We start from the raw sequence: 18,936 nt of genomic DNA on the forward strand, positions 1-18,936 counted from the left end.
AGGGCACCTCCTTCTGCACGAAAAACCTGTGCAGGCAGCCATGGTCTCCTCACCTGATTTTCTTGGGTGTTCACTTTTTGTGTTGGAGTGGTTGACATGCGGTGGATGGTAGTTCCTGCTTCTCTGCAATCTTCTCTGGGGCGTCTGGGAAACTGTGTCCTTCTTCTTGGTGGTGGAGGCTGCTTCTCCTATCGTCTGGACCATTTCAAAGCCAAACCCCTTTCTAAAACCACCAAGCTGTCCTGTGCCTGCATTGAAATGTGCCAGTTTTCGATCCTTCCCTTCCTTCTGCCTTACGTCGTGATGTCAGGTCTTCACTTGTCTTGCAGTTTGAGTTGAGTCTGCAGGTGTGCCCGTCTCACAGCAGTCCTACATCCACAGAGATGCCACATCTTCCACACGAGACACAAAGATGTCTCACAAATAGCACCAGGTTTTTGCGTGTGCTGGGGTAGCCGCAGCAAGAGCTTCGAGAATTTCCCTTTCTTTGTGCCTCCATGGTCCTCACGCTGGCCGGCTGGCAGCTGCAGCTGTGGACCTCAGTACATGTCAGGCCATTCAGCCTTTTCTTGTCATACCATGAGTCTTCTCTGCATGGCGGGAGCACGTCCAGCATCCCTGGGGACACTTCAAACGGGTCCTGGGCTGTAATTAAGGTTCATGGTATTGCCCTTATCACGGGGAAAATGACGCAGGAACCCTGAGAAATCACTTCTCCTGTGGTGCTTGATTTACTGGAGAAAGGAAGTGCTTACCAAGAGCTGAGTAGCAGATTCGTGGATTCGTGCAACACTTGAGGTGACCTCAATAGCAACAGGAGGTGGTGCACCCTTCCCCCAGAGGATAAGGTCTGCTACAGCTCGTGTTATGCGGTTAGGACTTAATCCTGCGTCTCCACATTTGTTTGCCTTTCCCTTTACTGCAAATTGCACCATGTAGGTACGGTCAGTTTCTGTGTGCAAAATGATACGTTTTATCTTGTTAGAGTAGGTTTGTGTATGTTTTCGGATAGGAAATGCTCTAATAGCCTAGTATCTGCATATATTTCATGCATTCGTGGCCTCCCTTTTACTTACTATTTTTGATACTGCGTAGCTGCTCAGCTCATCTGCCAGTCTTTCCAAAAGTCACACATCTCCAGAAAAGTTTCCAATGTATTTATTGGAACAAAAATCCCCACATAGAAATGGGCCTGCACAGTCCTACCTCAAGGATCAGGTAGGCGTCTGTGGGTTCACCTTGTCAAGTCAGATTGCAAGGAACGTGGTCAGTTCTGTGGTAACATTCTGTTGATTTGGAAAGGGTTAATTTATGAAGGAACTTGAAGTATGTCACCAGTTTGTACTTGGATTGTCTAGAATTGCTGAAATCAACAACTCTCTTTATTTGGAATGTCAGTTGTTAAGTGAACCTTTATCCCCTCGTTTGTCCTACAGAGACAAAAGCTCTGGGGCGCCTGGGTGTCTCAGGGCGTTAAGCGTCTGACTCTTGGTTTCAGCTCAGGTCATGATGTCATGGTTCAGGGATTGAGCCCTGCACCGGGCTCTGCGCTCGACTGACTGGAGAGTGTGCGTCCACCTCCTTGGAGCCCACCTGTACGCCATGTCCTGGGCGGGCGCCCAGTATTGGCGGGAGAGAAGCCCCACGCGGGGTGGTGGGCCCTGGCATCACTCTCCTCAGAAACCCTTCATCCATAATATTTCCTACTTGACTAAGGAAAGAAGTCGTAAACTCGCCCTTTCGTCAAGAGTCCTACCATCATTTTTGAAAAGTCCATTGGGTATGGTTGAGTCTGATTGAGCCAGGGGTTCAGGCTAAGACAGCAGCTTTTGAGTACCGTCAGCCTTTCCCCACTGCCGCTCCACAAGCCTGCTTGCCAGACGAGGCCAAAGGCTGGGGATGGGCAGGAGGCTTCTCGGCCTGCTGCTCCCGAGTCAGCAGAGTTCCTGAGTCCTAGACCTGCCATGCACCTGAAAATGTCTGTCCCTTTGAGTGTCAGTCCCTCCGAGAATCCCCGGAACTCCTGTGGGTGGTGAGGAGGGGACTGGTGTGTGTGATGCTACTTGAGGGTGGTGGGTGCTGGGACTCTGGAGGGCCACGGAGGCCTGGTGTGCTCTGGTAAAGACCCCCTGTGTCTCTCCACTTTTGTCCCCTCTCCGACCCCAGGAGTGTGCAGCTCTCGCTGCAGAGCTCCACACCTGCAGGGAGCTACTCGTGCAGAGAGAGGAGGAGATCGCCAACCTGAAGGCGGAGAGAAACAACACCAAGGTCAGTAGGCGCACTGCCAGTGTCTTTAAACACAGGACACCATTCACTCCCCTTGTCCACATGTCCCCGTGGAGTTGGCTGGGACCCATTGTTCTCAGACCTCGTTTGATCTCTGAGGAGAAGTAAGGCCATTTTAACACATTCGAGGGGGTGGCTCCCTACCTGGGAACTGAATTGAAGGGATTCAGACTTGGTTTTGCATTTGGTGAACTTGAGGCCCGGAATGGAAGGTGTTCTTGAAACACGGTGTTCCTTTTGCCTCTCCCGCCAGCTGCTGCTGGAACATTTGGAGTTCCTCGTCTCCAGGCACGAGAGATCTCTTCGGAAAACAGTGGTGAGGCGACAGGCGAAGACTCAGGCCGGCGAGTCCAGTGAGGCGGAGGTACTCAAGGTCCTGAACTCCATCTTGGAGAAGGACAAAACGGAGGATGAAACGATGTGCCTAACCACGGCGGTTCTCGACTTGTGCACATGCTGTGTGTTATCAGGCATACATTGCGTGTTTGTGTGACTGGAGTTTCCTTTTAAGCTCCTTGAATTCTTGTAAGAAGACGGGTCTGTTTGGTGAAAAAGCCGTGGTTGCTTGAAATGTTGTGTGTATCGATTGGCTAGTACAACTTGCATAATGTAATTTAATTCAGGGAATATTTGTCTCCAATGTAAAATTGAAAGCGGTTAACAAGCAAGTTTGTCAACACGAGCATCCGTGAAAAACCTTACCACCATTCTGTCATGTTATTTGAGGCACAAGGGATCTTAGGGTCACTGTATAGTAAGGACTAATGAAACACCTCTGCGTACAAACTCAATCCCTTTGTTTCCAGGTGAGAGAGCAGCTACGTGTGGCACTGGAGGGGTGTAGTTTCGTAGAAGAAGAATTAGGGGCCACACGCAGAGTTCAGCTGCAGACATCATCCCAGGATTTGATTGGAGGGGGTTTCCTTTTTATCCATTGTTTTTAAAACAACATAGGAAGACTAGCCGTGGGGGCCCTCACATGTTGCTTCTCTTTCTGGCTTTCAAAGGTGCAGAGCCAGATGAAAGAGCTCCTGGCTACCCTGTGCACTCTCGTGGCCAAGCTGGAAGAAGACCTGGACATCTCAAGGAAAGACCTCATCCTTTGTAAAGCAATGAACACCATATTACAAAGAGATGTCCGTGAAGTGAGTGTCAGTTGAAATGGCCACGCCGTCGTCGAGCCAAACGTGGGGTGTTTGGTTTGGTCTTGCCCAGCGTGTCCTTCGTCTCCCACGGGTTTTGAACGTTTGGAGTTTGGTAGAAGTAGCAGCAGAATGGGACGTGACTCCGGGGCCCGGGCGGCTGCCTCCCCGTCTGCGTGGTGGAATCTGTCCTCCCTGGGCTCTCCCCTGCCGAGGCCTGGCCGGCAGGCGGCGGAGTGGCCTCGGGTGTGGAGTGTGGGCCACCTGAGCTTGGCCCATGCCGTGCTCTCGGTCCGTTTTGGGAACACACTCGGCACGTAGGAACCAGCGTGGTGCTGCCAGGTCGCTTCCGGGGGCACGACCGTGCAAGGGCGGCTCTGCCGAAGGGCCGTCACGGCCGCCTCTGCCGCCCTGCCCTCCTCCCAGGGGTTCCGTGCTCCTGGTCGTGGCGGTCAGAGTGAACGAGGGGCAGCCCGCTGGTCCTGGTGTAAGGTCATGGAGGAGTGCAGCCGCTTCTGCACGTGTGGTCGTCGATGGGAATCTGATCATTGTCACAGAAACTAGTAAGGGTAGGATGGTTTCTCTGTGCCTCCTCCTGTCACTGTGAGCTGCCCTTTGCGGACAGTCCCCGCACACCCCACCCCCAGCCCGGCAATGCCACCTCGGGAAGACCCTGTCAGACCCTCGAGGGTGTAAGTGCACGAGCAGTCTGTTTAGTACCTTAGTGTGGGTGAGATCGTGTCAGAATTTAAAACAAAAGTATTTGCAGAAATTCTATAACCCATTCAGTGAAGTTGTTGTTTGGCAAAGGTGGGGGGAGACCCCGTAGCAGAGTTCAATATGCAGAGAATTTAGAAAATCATTTCTTAGGACTCATCACTTTCACTCCTGAGACTGCTGACATATTGCTTAGTAAACACGGAGGGCTGGAAGAGGAATCTTTCGGGTGGTGGACAAGAAACGCAGGGCAGGACGTTCTGGTTCCATTTGCAGTGTCAGACACCATGGGATACAATGTTGTTACAGGGTGAGGCTACAGAAGATGACTTCCAGTTATATGAAAGGTGGAGTTTGGCTTCCATTTGTTAACACTGCTGCTTCAACTTTGTGGTAATTGGATGAGATTTCATCCACCTTTTCCCCGGGAAAAAGGATGGTTGTCTCATGGTGTGTGCCTCCAGAGGCAAGTCGCTGTTCTGTGGAAAGCTGAACGGTGTCCGGAGGCAACCGAGGTTGTGACTTCCGGGAGACTTTATTATCCGTTTGTCTTTGAACACATGGGAAAGAATAAGCCTGGGTAACTGGTCAGAATCCCGAGCAGCCTCCGCACTGTCGGCACAGAGCCTGACGCGGGGCGCCAACTCACAGAGCGGCACCGGCTGAGCCACCCAGGTGCCCCGAGGATGCTACTTTTCTGTTTGTTTGGAAAATGAGGATTTCGCCCGGTTTTTGTGTCTGCAGTGTCTTAATGTGTCGTACGCTAACTCTTTCCCTGTTTTCCCTCTGAAATACCTGCTGTAGGCCATGGCCCAGACGGAAGACATGCAAGACAGGATCACTACCCTTGAGAAGCGCTGCCTCAGGGCACAGCACGAAGCCACCTCTCTGCACGACCTCAAGGATAACCTTGAAAACGAGATCGCAAAGAAGGACTCTCTGCATCGACAGGTCGTTGGTTTCGTTGAACTTCATTCCACTTTTATTAATTACAAGTCAAGTTAAGGACCAAGTGTCAATGTCAAGGTTTTAGGATCTTAGAATCTTGTGTTGACCAGCAGGGTTACTTCAACGTCCAGGGTTTAATTCTTTTGAATTTTACGAAGCATGTTATGGGGCTCCCCTCCTTGATTCCTTCTTTGTCTTGTCTTACATGCACGTTACTCTGTTGCCTGTTAGCACTGTTTCCAAAGGAGCAGGGAGTGGCCGGGAATGTGGAGGCAGCTGGCCATTTTGGTTAGTACCTGAGATCGGGGGGAATGGCAGGTGCAGAAGCGTAGTCTGGCATGAGTATGTGAGACCCTGTGTTTTGGGAAGCCGCACGTCTCTTCCTTGGTTGTCTCAGGTCATCCGGCATTGAACAGGAAAACCACATCCAGCTTCTTGGAAACAGAGTGAGTTTGCCTGGTGTGTTTGTCAAATGTGTCAGTCGAACCAAAATGATAATCAAAGTGGAATACTAGGAAGCCATTAAAATGACATGGAGGAATGCTGTTTGAGAGCACGTAGGATGTTTCAAATCATGAGTGTAAAGGGCAGATCGCGAAATACTATGTGTACAGCATGTGATTTATTTTGGAGGGTTTTAAAGCATGATACGCGGTCTGTATATACACACAGAGCCATATGGACACAGAAGATGGAAGGAGTCTGTGGCAACACATGCTAACCTTGCAAAAACCTCACCTTGTACATGATTTTTAAAATGACTTTATATATTTTTAATGCTTATTTATTTTTGAGAGAGGGAGCCAGAATGAGAGAGAGAGAGCGAGCGAGCATGAGCAGTGGAGGGCCAGAGAGGGAGAGAGGGAGACACAGAATCCAAAGCAGGCTCCAGGCTCTGAGCTGTCAGCACAGAGCACGAGGCGGGGTTGACCCCATGAGCTATGAGATCATGACCTGAGCCGAAGGTGGACGCTTAACCGACTGAGCCACCTCGGCTTCCCTAAAAGTCCTTTAACAAAAAATCTCGTGTCTAAGTTTTCCATGTTGAAGTTTTCCACGTTTTTGGTCAAGAGGGAGAGTGTTCCCTCTTCCAAAAAGAACTCAACTGGCATCAGGCATGCTCTCAGAAGTTCTGTGCTGGCTGATGTGCCCACCTCAGAATGCCCTATGTAGCGAGCCCTCGGACCACAGTATAACTATGTTTACGAAGGGTTAGGACCGAACCCGTCTCTCCTTAACGGGTCAGGAAGAACGAGCAAGCTCCTCCAGAAGATGGGTTTTCTTTAATGTGTGGGAACTTTGTCTTTGGAAAGACTTCTTTGAAGATACCGAAGAAGAGCAAAGAGTTTGGCAAGACATGTTTTGCGTAGTGAAAGGAGGACCAAGGCAGTGGGTGACTCCTTGCAGAAAGGAAAGGTTCACTCTGAAGCACCTACCAAACTGTTGGCTTCCGTCAGAACTAACAGTAGATCTCTGCATTTAGATTTTGTTTCACTTTATTAAAAATGGAAGGGGAGAGAAGACTTGCTACACTTTGATGCTTTGCCTTCATTTCCTAGACTGCGGATCAAAACCGCCAGTTGCAAGAGCGCCTGGAGGTGGCGGAGCGGAAGCTGCAGCAGACCCCGAGGAAGGCCAAGTCGCTGCCCGAGGTGGAAGCCGAGCCGGCCCAGAGGGTGGCCACCCTCTGCAAGGTGGGGCCCCCGTTTCCTTCTGGGTCCCATGGTGGGAATGTCATTTTCAAGGCGGTCCGTTCTCGTATCTCATTTCTCACCGGTAACGTCGGCGTGCCAAAGTCCGCGAACCAGCTGAGATCTGTTTTCGGGGCTACTTTGTCTGAGATTGGAATGCTTTTCAAACGGCAGGCATCATCCCCAGTTTTGTTCCCTCCGGTTTTGTCCGACGTGTGCTGTTTGCCGTTGGCTGCATCTAAGACTCACTGCTTTTCAGAGTTAAGTCAGCGACTCAGAGCTCAAGATAGTAGCCTTGGGCAAGAGAAGGACAGGGGTGCCTGGCTGGCTCAGTCAGTGGAGCTTGGGACTCTTGGTCTCAGGGTCATGAGTCTGAGCTCCCCGTTGGGTGTAGAGCTTCCCGAAGGAAAAAAGAAAAAGCAAAAAAGCGTAGAATTTTTCCGAGAAATGAGAAAATCTTATCCTCTTTTAAACACAATCGTTTTTTTTTTATTTAAAAAATTCTTAAATGTTCATTTATTTTGAGACAGAGAGAGAGAGAGAGAGCGAGCCTTGGCACATACATGAGCAGGGGAGGGGCAGAAAGAAGGAGATAGAATGCCAAGTAGGCTCCATGCTATCGGCACAGAGCCTGACACAGGGCTCGAACGCCCAAACCTTGAGTTCGTGACCTGAGCTGAAGCCAAGAGTCAGAACCCGACTGACTGAGCCACCCAGACACCGTTGTAAGAAATAAATCTTTAAGGAATTCACTCGGAGGTTCCACATATAGAGTCGAGGAACGTGCCAGACACAGTCCCTGCCCTCCCAGCTCTCACAGCCCGCACCACCCACAGAGGAAGGCAGCAGTTGAAGAGGTAGTTTCCACACATGATGTGGTCGGTGCTGGGATCGAGTGATGCACACAGAACGAGGGAGCACATGACTGGGCAGCCAGTCCGTCCTTCCGGAACCGGGGCTGAGGGAACCTGTAGCAGGGAGCCTGTCGGTGCTTCTGTGTCACCGGTTCCAGTGCAGTGAGGGTCCCAGTGGGAAGGGGGGTGGGTTCGTCACGGGATAATGACCCTCAAGGCTGCCATCAAGTCGGGCAGGCGGCATTGGGCGCCCACAGGCCCAGGCTCCAACAGAGTCTCTCCTCCTTTGTGATCTGCATGTCAAGTCTCCGTTTCTTTTCTCACCTGTCCTCTCTCCTGTCCCTGGTCAGCCGTGTAGCCCGACCCTTTGTCTTTGGACACTGTGCTGCTGAGGAAGCTAAATTGTTGGAAGTAACTTCCCAGGTTAGGAAGGCAGCACGCCTGTTTGCTCTTTCCGCTTGCTGCTTCCTCCTGTCCGTGCTGAGTGGACAGGGGTGTCTCCCAGGGGACGAGGCACCGTCCAAGGATCCGGGACCCGGGGTGGGGACGAGACCATTGCCTACCCCCGGTCACCAGCATGGAAGCCCACTGCCTCCCACTGGGACGCATGAAGCCGGTAGGGACTGTGAGCAGGCGGAAGGCCGCTCACAGCCTGTCGTGCATAGGCCCAGCGTGTGGTGTGGGGCAGCCAGCTCTTCTGACCCCACTGTCGCCCACAGGCCGAGCAGAGGCATGGCAACATCGAGGAAAGTCTGCACCAGATGGAGGCCCAGCTGGAGGAAAAGAACCAAGAACTGCAGCGGGTACGTGTCCGGGCGGAGCAGCCGCGCACCTGGCAGTGGTTGAGGATGAGGCGCAGGCTGGGGGTGTGGGGGTAGGGAGTAGTCCCTTGTTTCCCACTTCTCCCCACGTGGACGCCAGGCCCCTGCTCGATCCCATCAGGGGTACAGTGCACTCTTGTGCGAGTTGGATGCTAGTGAACACTCCTAGCATATGGACAATGTTCTCTGGACGCTGGGGCCCCGTAGGCAGTGCCGCCTAGGGGTGGAGGCACCCGCACAGCCCACCGTGCCCACCAGCTCATTAGCAGCTACTCACAGTTGACGCGGGACCTCGTGGGTGTCCCTTGGCCAAAGCGGATGTACTGGCCGGGGGTAGGGCAGCCTAGAGGAGGGGTCTCCTTCGTTAGGACATGACACCGAGGTCCTGAAATCAGGTCACGGGCCTGACCTTTGTCCCCACATCCTGAATTTCTACTTCAGATGTAAAGGCACAGGTCGGGGTAGATGTTCCTAAGAAGAGGAATAGCGTCATCGAGCCTTGACGAAAGGGAGGCCCGTGTCCCTTGAATCCCCTGAGATTTTTCCCTGCGGGAGCTGGTCGGACGTCAACATGAAACACCCAGGTGACAGAGCAGGCAGCAGCCTCCCCAACTTGGGAGGGTTTTGTTTTCACCAGAAACCTCAAAACACTCACCCTTAACCTACACCAGAAACTCGTGTGCTTGGCCCTCAGGGTCAGAGAATAAAACATCAGTTTCCGCGGAATGAAGGTTCTGATGCCAGCATGACGGCTCGTGTTGGCCGACCCCATCCTGCCATGTGTGCTCGCACACAAGCGAGCACAAACAGACGCTAGCCTCTTGGGCTGAGAATTCGACCTCACCTACTTAGAGAAGCACGTCATTGCTGTTAGGACTGCATGGTAGTTTCGAAGGACAGGTGTTGAGATAAGATTCTGTTATAACTGAGACAATTCCAAGGAAACTTTTAACCTGTTTTGCTTGAAAAATACTTGGGTGCCGATCCCTTCTTGTGGGGTGGCCAGGGTCTTTTCCAACTGATGGCCGTTGCTGGGTGTTAGGTGTGGTGGTCGTGCTTTCTGTTGCCTGCGCCCAAGGAAGAGGTGCCAGCAGGTGTGGCTTAGAGATGAGGAAGCCCGAGCCTGGAGGGACTGTCCATTGCCTAGCCTTGCCAAGCTAGGGCCGCGGACTCGGGCTGGTTTGTTGTCTGGGGGCGCTGGGGGCTCCGCGGGGGGTTTGCACCAGGTGGGGCAGACGGGAGGGAAGGCCTGGTGGCTGGCTGCGCTCGCCCTAGGGCTGGGGAAGAGGCGCTGAGAACCCGGCGGGGCGGGCCCGGAAGGCAGGGGCTGCCTGATGGCCCTCGCTCGCTTCCACCCTCTTCCCAGGGAGCAGCCCAATGTGGTGTGGTGCCGAACTGCGAGGTGCCTTGCTGTGCGGGATGGAAGCCGAGGTGGGCGTGGGGCCAAGCCTGGAGCAGCCTTCAAGAGTCCCGGGATTGGAGAACGCCGGGGCTTGCGCCAGACAGTGTTGCCAGGGTGCACTTGCAGGGCCTCTGCCACCCGCCCCGGACCCGGGGCCTTGGCCCGCGGCGGAGGGCGGCGGCAGGCAAGCAGGCAGGCATGCAGGCAGGATGGCAGGCAGGCAAGCAGGGAGGCAGGCAGGCAGGCTGGCAGGCAGGCAAGCAGGGAGGCAGGCAGGCAGGCTGGCAGGCAGGCAAGCAGGCAGCCGCGTGCCTGGGTGAAGCGCTGCACCTGCTTGGCTTGGGACGGGTGGAGCAGGCTTTTGAAGCGCCCAGAAGCAGCCACTGGCCTGTTCGGCCATACCAGCCAGAAACCACCCGACCCGTCTTTTCTGGGAAGCTAAGCAGGGTCAGGCCAGGTTAGCACTTGGAGGGGAGCCGGCCTGGGAATACCAGGTGCCTTTTGCGTTTTAAGCCTGCGGCCTCCTTCGCCTCCCCTTTGGAGCCCTCCGCCCCTGCCCCCTCCCTGCCTGTGTCCCTGTCTCCCCAGGGAGCAGCGCTGCTGGGGCCAAACACACCCCAGCCTCTGCTCCCTCAGGCCCTCCCGGGCCAGCAAGGCGGCCTTGCCTGTGCCGGCCCCGCCCCGCCTCGCCCCCCCACCCCGCCCCTTGCGCGCACACCCCAGGGCACTTCATTTTTTGTTTTTAATTTTTTTTTCAACGTTTATTTATTTTTGGGACAGACAGAGACAGAGCATGAACAGGGGTGGGGCGGAGAGAGAGGGAGACACAGAATCGGAAACAGGCTCCAGGCTCCGAGCCATCAGCCCAGAGCCTGACGCGGGGCTCGAACTCACAGACCGCGAGATCGTGACCTGGCTGAAGTCACACACTTTACAGACTGCGCCACCCAGGCGCCCCCCCAGGACACTTCAAAGGGGCACGCTCCCCACTCCCGGAACCCGGCCAAATCCCACTGCAGCCCCTGGAAGGCACCCCCCAGCTTTGCACCTTTCCTGACACACCACCCAAACCCGCACCCACTCCGAGGGGGGGTGCGGTGTGGGTGGAACCGGAGGCTGGCGCCTAGGAGCTTGAGGGTGGGGGCTGGGTGGGTGGATACAGGAACCCAGGAGCGGGCGGGAGGGGCAGCGCGACCCCAGACTCAGCATCCGCCACAGCCCTGGGCTCCCTGGGTCCTGGACCTCTTCCCTACCTCCAGCCCTCATCCCCAGGGCCCTGGCATTTCTCGAGGCCCAGCTAGGGCCGCGTACTCGGGCTGGTGATGTTGTCTGGGGGCGCTGGGGGCTCCGCGGTGGGTTTGCACCAGGTGGGGCAGACGGGAGGGAAGGCCTGGTGGCTGGCTGCGCTCGCCCTAGGGCTGGGGAAGAGGCGCTGAGAACCCGGCGGGGCGGGCCCGGAAGGCAGGAGCGGCCTGAGGGCCCTCGCTCCCTTCCACCCTCTTCCCAGGGAGCAGCCCAATGTGGTGTGGTGCCGAACTGCGAGGTGCCTTGCCGTGAGGGATGGAAGCCGAGGTGGACGTGGGGCCAAGCCTGCAGCAGCCTTCAAGAGTCCCGGGATTGGAGAACGCCGGGGCTTGCGCCAGACAGTGTTGCCAGGGTCCTCTTGCAGGGCCTCTGACACCTGCCCCGGACCCGGGGCCTTGGCCCGCGGCAGAGGGCGGCGGCAGGCAAGCAGGCAGGATGGCAGGCAGGCAAGCAGGGAGGCAGGCAGGCAGGCTGGCAGGCAGGCAAGCAGGCAGGCGCGTGCCTGGGTGAAGCGCGGCACCCGCTTGGCTTGAGACGCGTGGAGAAGGCTTTTGAAGCGCCCAGAAGCAGCCACTGGCCTGTTGGCCATTCCTGCCAGAACGCGCCCGACCCAGTCTTTTCTGGGAAGCTAAGCAGGGTCGGGCTGTGTTAGCACTTGGAGGGGAGCCGGCCTGGGAATCCCGGGTGCTGTCGCCTTTTGCCTTTTAAGCCTGGGGCCTCCTTCACCTCCCCTTTGGCACCTGCCGCAGCTCCCCCCTCCTTGCCTGGATCCCTGTCTCCGCAGGGAGCTGTGCTGCTGGGGCCAAACCCACCCCAGCCACTGCTCCCTCAGGCCTTCCGGGGCCAGCAAGGCGGCCATGCCTGTCCTGGCCCCGCCCCGCCCGCCCCCCCCCTCCCCCCCCTCCCCGGACCCGCACACCCCCGGGCCCTATAAAGGGACACGTTCCCCACTCCCGGGTACCGGCCGGCCGGGACACCCTTGCCCTTGCCCTTGCCCTGTTCTCCTCACAAGCATGTGCTCGTTCTTATGGCAATGACGACAGTCTTAAGTGGTGGTGTGGGAGGAAATCAGTCCAGTCCTGGTTTTGTGGAAGGAGAATGCAACGTTTTGTGTCTTTTCAAATAAATAACTGAAACATTCCCCCGAGCACAGGGCCCTGGATTGCAGTGAGATATCCGGCTACCCCCAAAACACCATTTACAGGCTCTATTCCCAGGCTGCAGCCAGCGTGATATGATGTCAAAAATATCTCTGAAGACTATCAGTGTCAAATAGCAAAAAGGAAAGAAACCAAACTCCTCATCTCTGTGAAACTATTGGTTTCTCAATAGCTAATTGGTTTGTTTATTTGTTTTTTATAGTTTTTGTTTTTTTTTATTTTTGAAAGAGACAGAAACAGCAAGAGCGGAGCAGGGGCAGAGAGTTAGGGGGAGACAGAATCCTAAGCAAACTCCCCACTGTCAGCACTGAGCCCAATGCAAGGCTCACATTCACCAAGTGTGAGAACACGACCTGTGCCGAAACCAAGACTCAGATGCTTCACTGACTGAGCCACCCAGTCGCCCCTGTTTTTAGAGTTTGAGAGAGAGAGAGAGAGAACGAGTGTGTATGAGGAGAAAGGGGCAGAGAGAAAGGAGCAAGAGGACCCAAAGCAGGCTCCACGCAGAAAGCAGCCAACCCACACTTTTTGTTACCTCTCAACTTGCAAAAATACCCATTTCGGGGAGCAGTGGGGTGGGAGAACCAGAAGGCACTACCACGAATCTTAGTGTTTTCATTACACAAAGTATAAGGATGTGAAAGAAAACACATCAGCAACATCTAAGGGACAGAATTTTCCCAGCATGGTTCCAGGGGCAAAAGGTCTACTTTCAGTATCAAATTGCATACAGCAAGGTGGCAACTATCCAAGTTATTGTAAAACACTTTTATACCCTTCAAACATAGGGACATTCAAATCAGACCGCTGTTAAACAGTTTCTACAAATTTGCATTCCCAGGGAACCAAAAGCCCGAGGGTTCCTACGGAATTGTGAGCAGTAACAGAAATAACGGCATTTCAACTGAAGTACAACTGACAGTGTGCCGGTCATGATCCTTATTATGAGTTCTGAGGAGACTAGATTGAGGCAGACGGAAAGAGGAACCAACGGACAAGTCCGGGGACTGAAGGGGAAACAGCCTCTAGCGGGAAGGTGCCCTGTGGGCCCAGTGTGGACGTGAGGCACGCCGCTCCAGACCTCGTAGGCACACGGGCCCTGAAGGGTGGCCACATGCTTTGCCTGCTGTCCAGTGTGCGCCTGCTGCCCCTCTGCAGAGGCCATGGGGACAGACCCCTCCCGGTACCGTGGAGCACCCACCTGGGAGGTGGCTGGACTCGGCCAGCAAAAGGCGAGGAGGAAAGTGTGAAGTCACAATTACATTCAGAACACTCGACGTGACACACAAGAAAGGACCTTAAGGGCCGCAGTGAGGAGGGTAGAGTGGCCTCAAGGAGGAGCGTGTAGCGGTAGGAGAGTCAAGGGTATTCGGTGGGACCTGGCGGGTCTGTGGAAAGGCCTGCAAGCCCCGGAACATTCAGTATGGGGCGAGCACAGCCAAGGATGGCTAACGCGTGTTCTCAGAGAGGCCACACCCCTCGGACATCTGCTCGGTGCTTGGTCTGTTTCTCAACTGACATTTCTTTTTTAAGCATAATGGGATTCACCAAATCAAGTTTTAATAAACCGTGTGCAACCTAATGTACCTGTGGGGAATTGGTCTGTTTCCAGAAACTCTCAGATGCCGAAGGCTTGCCCAGCTTTGGTGGGGAAAAAACAGAATCCTAGACGTAAAACGCAGGGAAGCACTTTGTTGTTCCAAACCTCACACTTAACACTAAGGACTAGGAAGTGCAGAAACTAAAGATCAGCCAGCAAAGGTTCTGAACAGGAAGACACAGAATGACCTAACTATGCCCTGACAGAAAGGAGAAGGGAAGTCTTACTCCACAGAAAGAAACTATGTATCCCTCACAGCAGTAAACGATGGGCCCTGGCGGGAGAGACAGTACAGGAAGAGGAAATCCCAGCGATTGTCAGCTGTGCCCTCCACACAAGGCCCACGGGTCAGGGCGTCCATCCCTTGACCCAATGGCCATAAGCTCTCTGTGGCGGGGAGGGAAGGAACCATCCCAGAGTCGCCTGAGCTATGAGGGATCTTGTGCCAGAGCCTCCTGAGGTGGCCTCGTGAGGGCTGCTTCGGAATCTGTGTCTTCTCCTGTCTCTGCCCCTCCCGTGCTCATGCTCTGTCTCTGTCTCTCAATAATAAACAAACATAAAAAATTTAAAGAAAAGCTACAAAAGGAGAATGAGGTCCACTCTTTAAACTTGTTCACAAACACATGTAAAAAGTTGATTTCCGTAAGAACACTACGACCTTTATTAGAGTCGCACTATGTTCTTTCCAGGGTCTCGCGCCTTCCTTCTGGGTGCACACCCAGCACCCTGCCCCGCGGTGGGAGCCCAGTGCTTCCTGATTGGTCTTCTGAGAGTTGTGGTGCCAGGGAGCTCAGGGTGTGCGTGGGGCAGGGGTGGGGGGAGGACGTGCCCAGGTCCCCCCCGCCCAGGCTTGCCGCGGCCTCAGCTCCCAGGTTCTGCGGGTCACTCCAGGCAAGCTGCCCAGGCCCCCAGGACTAGGCTCTGATAGAGCCCACGCACTGAGGACACCCACGATGCCTAGCTGTAGTAGGTGGAAGAGCACACTAATATTCAAGCAGATAAGCAGAAGTTAGGAGTCATCTTAGATCATTGAAGCCTGAGCGGGCCACAGCCTGGTTACATGCGAAGTCGGCCATTCTCCACCATTGTTCACATTCCAGTCAAAGAGCCTCCCTCGGCGCCATCGCCGAGGGGCTGGGGCAGGTCAGCATGTCACGGACTGACGACCAGCTGCATCTTCTTTGGCTGCATAGAGGACAGAGAGGAAGTGACCCAGAAGTCTGCAGGGAGAGTCTCTGCTGACCCAGCAGCTAAGTCGCAAATGTCCTTTGGTCTACATTGTTTTCTCCAAGAAGGTGCCTTCCTAAAGTTTTGTCATCATCCAGAAATCAAGACTGATTGGAAATTAAAAAACAAAAGTGTATACTAAACTTACCAGCCCTTTAAAGGGCAGACCTCGCTCTGCAATTTTGTTTACAGGTATTTACCCACATTCCTGACAGCCATCGGGCCCCCTGCCCAGAAGGCAGCCCCAGGGGGTAAAGGGAGACAGGGCCACACTTGTGCCAGCACCCTGACCGGGCACAAGTCAGCAGAGTCCTGGGCTGCCTGGGCCTGCTCCACTGTCTATGTGAAATCACCTTCCTGCCATAGAAGATACTACCTTTTCGTTTTCCAAATAGTCTTTAAGCTGCAGACAGTGCCACACGCTGGGACAGTCCCACAGCACCCTTGCCCTTGCCCTGTTCTCCTCACGAGCATGTGTTCGTTCTTATGGCAATGACGACAGTCTTAAGTGGTGGTGTGGGAGGAAATCAGTCCAGTCCTGGTTTTGTAGAAGGAGAATGCAACGTTTTGTGTCTTTTCAAATAAATAACTGAAACATTCCCCCAGAGCACAGGGCCCTGGATTGCAGTGAGATATCCGGCTACCCCCAGAACACCATATACAGGCTCTATTCCCAGGCTGCAGCCAGCGTGTTATGATGTCAAAAATATTTCTGAAGACTATCAGTGTCAAATAGCAAAAAGGAAAGAAACCAAACTCCTCATCTCTGAAACTATTGGTTTCTCAATAGCTAATTGGTTTGTTTATTTGTTTTTTATAGTTTTTGTTTTTTTTTATTTTTGAAAGAGACAGAAACAGCAAGAGCGGAGCAGGGGCAGAGAGTTAGGGGGAGACAGAATCCTAAGCAAACTCCCCACTGTCAGCACTGAGCCCAATGCAAGGCTCACATTCACCAAGTGTGAGAACACGACCTGTGCCGAAACCAAGACTCAGATGCTTCACTGACTGAGCCACCCAGTCGCCCCTGTTTTTAGAGTTTGAGAGAGAGAGAGAGAGAACGAGTGTGTATGAGGAGAAAGGGGCAGAGAGAAAGGAGCAAGAGGACCCAAAGCAGGCTCCACGCAGAAAGCAGCCAACCCACACTTTTTGTTACCTCTCAACTTGCAAAAATACCCATTTCGGGGAGCAGTGGGGTGGGAGAACCAGAAGGCACTACCACGAATCTTAGTGTTTTCATTACACAAAGTATAAGGATGTGAAAGAAAACACATCAGCAACATCTAAGGGACAGAATTTTCCCAGCATGGTTCCAGGGGCAAAAGGTCTACTTTCAGTATCAAATTGCATACAGCATACAGCAAGGTGGCAACTATCCAAGTTAGGTGCACTGCCAGTGTCTTTAAACACAGGACACCATTCACTCCGTGTCCCCATGGATTTGGCTGGGACCTATTGCTCTCAAACCTTGTTTGATCCGTGAGGAGGAGTAAGGCCATTTTAACACATTCGAGGGGGTGGCTCCCTACCTGGGAACTGAATTGAAGGGATTCAGACTTGGTTTTGCATTTGGTGAACTTGAGGCCCGGAATTGAAGGTGTTCTTGAAACACGGTGTTCCTTTTGCCTCTCCCGCCAGCTGCTGCTGGAACATTTGGAGTTCCTCGTCTCCAGGCACGAGAGAGCTCTTCAAAAAACCATCATCGGGCGACAGGCGAAGACTCCGGCCGGCGTGTCCAGTGAGGCAGAGGTGCTCAAGGTCCTCAACTCCATATTGGAGAAGGACAAAACGGAGGATGAAACGATGTGCCTAACCACGGCGGTTCTCGACTTGTGCACATGCTGTGCGTTATCAGGCATACATTGCGTGTTTGTGTGACTGGAGTTTCCTTTTAAGCTCCTTGAATTCTTGTAAGAAGACGGGTCTGTTTGGTGAAAAAGCCGTGGTTGCTGGAAATGCTGTGTGTATCGATTGGCTAGTACAACTTGCATAATGTAATTTAATTCAGGGAATATTTGTCTCCAATGTAAAATTGAAAGCGGTTAACAAGCACGTTTGTCAACACAAGCATCCGTGAAAAACCTTACCACCTTTCTATCATGTTATTTGAGGCACAGGGGATCTTAGGGTCACTGTATAGTAAGGACTAATGAAACACCTCTGCGTACAAACTCAATCCCTTTGTTTCCAGGTGAGAGAGCAGTTACGTGTGGCACTGGAGGGGTGTAGTTTCGTAGAAGAAGAATTAGGGGCCATACGCAGAGTTCAGCTGTAGACATCATCCCAGGATTTGATTGGAGGGGGTTTCCTTTTTATCCATTGTTTTTAAAACAACATAGGAAGACTAGCAGTGGGGGCCCTCACATGTTGCTTCTCTTTCTGGCTTTCAAAGGTGCAGAGCCAGATGAAAGAGCTCCTGGCTACCCTGTGCACTCTCGTGGCCAAGCTGGAAGATGTTGTCTGGTGATGTTGTCTGGGGACGCTGGGGCTCCGGTTGGCGTTTGAGCCAGTTGGGGCAGAAGGGAGGGAATGGCCAGGTGGGGGGCTGGCAGGCAGGCAGGCAGGCAGGCAAGCAGGTGCATGGGTGAAGCGCGGCACCCGCTGGGCTTGGGACGCGTGGAGCAGGCTCTTGAAGGGCACAGAGGCAGCCCCTGGCGTCTTTGGCCATACCAGCCTGAACGCGCCGGACCCCGTCTTCTCTCGGAAGTTAAGCAGGGTCGGGCCGGCTTAGTACTTGGATGGGAGACCGCCTGGGAACACAGGGTGCTGTAGGCTTTTGCCTTTTGCCTTGGCCTCCGTGACCTGTCCTTTGGCGCCCGCCGCTCCCCCCCTTCCCTCCCTGTGTCCCTGTCTCCCCAGGGAGCACGGCTCCTGGGGCCAAACACATCCCAGCCAGTGCTCCCTCAGCCCCTCCCCGCCAGCAAAGCGGCCTGGCAGGGCCTGGTTCCGCCCCGCCCCCCCCTCCAGGGCCCCGCCCCCCCCGCACACCTCACCGCACTTCACAAGGGGCACGCTCCCCGCTTTCCGCCTTGGCCAAATCCCACTGCACCGACTGGAAGCCACAGCCCAGCTTTGCACCTTTCCTGACACACCACCCAAACCCGCACCCGCACGGAGGGTGGGGGGTGCGGTGTGGGCGGGCCCGGAAGCTGGCGCCTGGGCGCTGGAGGGTGGGGGCTGGGTGGGTGGATACAAGAACCCAGGAGCCGGCGGTTGGGCGGGCGGGAGGGGCAGCGAGACCCCAGACTTGGACTCCATCACAGGCCTCGGCTCCCTCGAGCCCTCATCCCCAGGGCCCGTGGCATTTCACGAGGCCCAGCTAGGGCAGCGTACTCGGGCTGGTGATGGTCTCTGGGGGCGCTGGGGTCTCCGGGGTGGGTTTGCACCAGGTGGGGCAGACGGGAGGGAACGGCCCCTGGCTGGCTGCGCTCGCCCTAGGGCTGGGGAAGAGGCGCTGAGAACCCGGCGGGGCGGGCCCGAAGGCAGGAGCGGCCTGATGCCCCACGCTCACTTCCACCCTCCTCCCACTGAGCAGCCCATCGTGGTGTGGTGCGGTGCGGTGCGGGGCTGCGAGGCGCGGTGCGGTGCGGTGCGCTGCGGATGGAAGCGGAGGCGGGCGTGGGGCCAAGCAGGGAGCAGCCTGCAAGAGTCCCGGGATTGGAGAACGGCGGGGCTTGCGCCACAGCGGGTTGCCAGGGTCCTCTTGCGCAGCCTCTGCCACCAGCCCCGGGGCCCGCGGCGACAAGCAGGCTGGCTGGCAGGCAGGCATTCAGGCGCGTGCGTGGG

General features: G+C 54.7%; 2 protein-coding genes, 1 long non-coding RNA gene and 1 pseudogene across 17 annotated transcripts in view; 3 read left to right on the top strand and 1 right to left on the bottom strand.

The window, feature by feature from the left end:
- Nucleotides 1–18,936, top strand: part of LOC123383605 (liprin-alpha-1-like) — a 180,937-nt gene that overhangs the window by 17,687 nt on the left and 144,314 nt on the right. The window lies entirely within an intron of this gene.
- Nucleotides 1–18,936, top strand: part of LOC109497146 (liprin-alpha-1-like) — a 43,420-nt gene that overhangs the window by 3,869 nt on the left and 20,615 nt on the right. For 10 of the 14 annotated variants that reach the window (XR_006593497.1, XR_006593500.1, XR_006593501.1 and 7 more), the window contains exons 2-8: nucleotides 2,167–2,268; nucleotides 2,540–2,650; nucleotides 3,294–3,431; nucleotides 4,950–5,096; nucleotides 6,653–6,787; nucleotides 8,358–8,441; nucleotides 8,901–9,043. Coding sequence is in view for 2 of the 14 variants with exons in the window: in XM_045051552.1 (XP_044907487.1) it covers nucleotides 2,167–2,268; nucleotides 2,540–2,650; nucleotides 3,294–3,431; nucleotides 4,950–5,096; nucleotides 6,653–6,787; nucleotides 8,358–8,441; nucleotides 13,168–13,203 (753 nt within the window). In the remaining 12 variants the exon portion in view is untranslated. Of the gene's footprint in view, nucleotides 1–2,166; nucleotides 2,269–2,539; nucleotides 2,651–3,293; nucleotides 3,432–4,949; nucleotides 5,097–6,652; nucleotides 6,788–8,357; nucleotides 8,442–8,900; nucleotides 9,186–13,167; nucleotides 13,909–16,788; nucleotides 16,923–18,936 lie in introns of those variants that run through there. The other 4 variants (XR_006593508.1, XR_006593507.1, XM_045051552.1 and 1 more) reach the window with 4 other exon arrangements.
- LOC123383608 lies at nucleotides 14,564–18,268 on the bottom strand. Of its 2 annotated transcripts, none has more exons than XR_006593511.1 (2): nucleotides 18,139–18,268; nucleotides 14,564–15,111 (listed from the first exon to the last, which is right to left on the bottom strand). It is a non-coding gene; the product is annotated as an uncharacterized LOC123383608 (long non-coding RNA). The 2 variants fall into 2 exon arrangements; XR_006593512.1 differs by lacking the exon at nucleotides 18,139–18,268 and adding an exon at nucleotides 16,680–16,817.
- LOC111557207 lies at nucleotides 17,807–17,925 on the top strand (annotated as a pseudogene).

Source organism: Felis catus, assembly GCF_018350175.1.
Source record: "Felis catus isolate Fca126 chromosome D2 unlocalized genomic scaffold, F.catus_Fca126_mat1.0 chrD2_random_Un_scaffold_51, whole genome shotgun sequence".
Lineage (NCBI taxonomy): Eukaryota > Metazoa > Chordata > Mammalia > Carnivora > Felidae > Felis > Felis catus.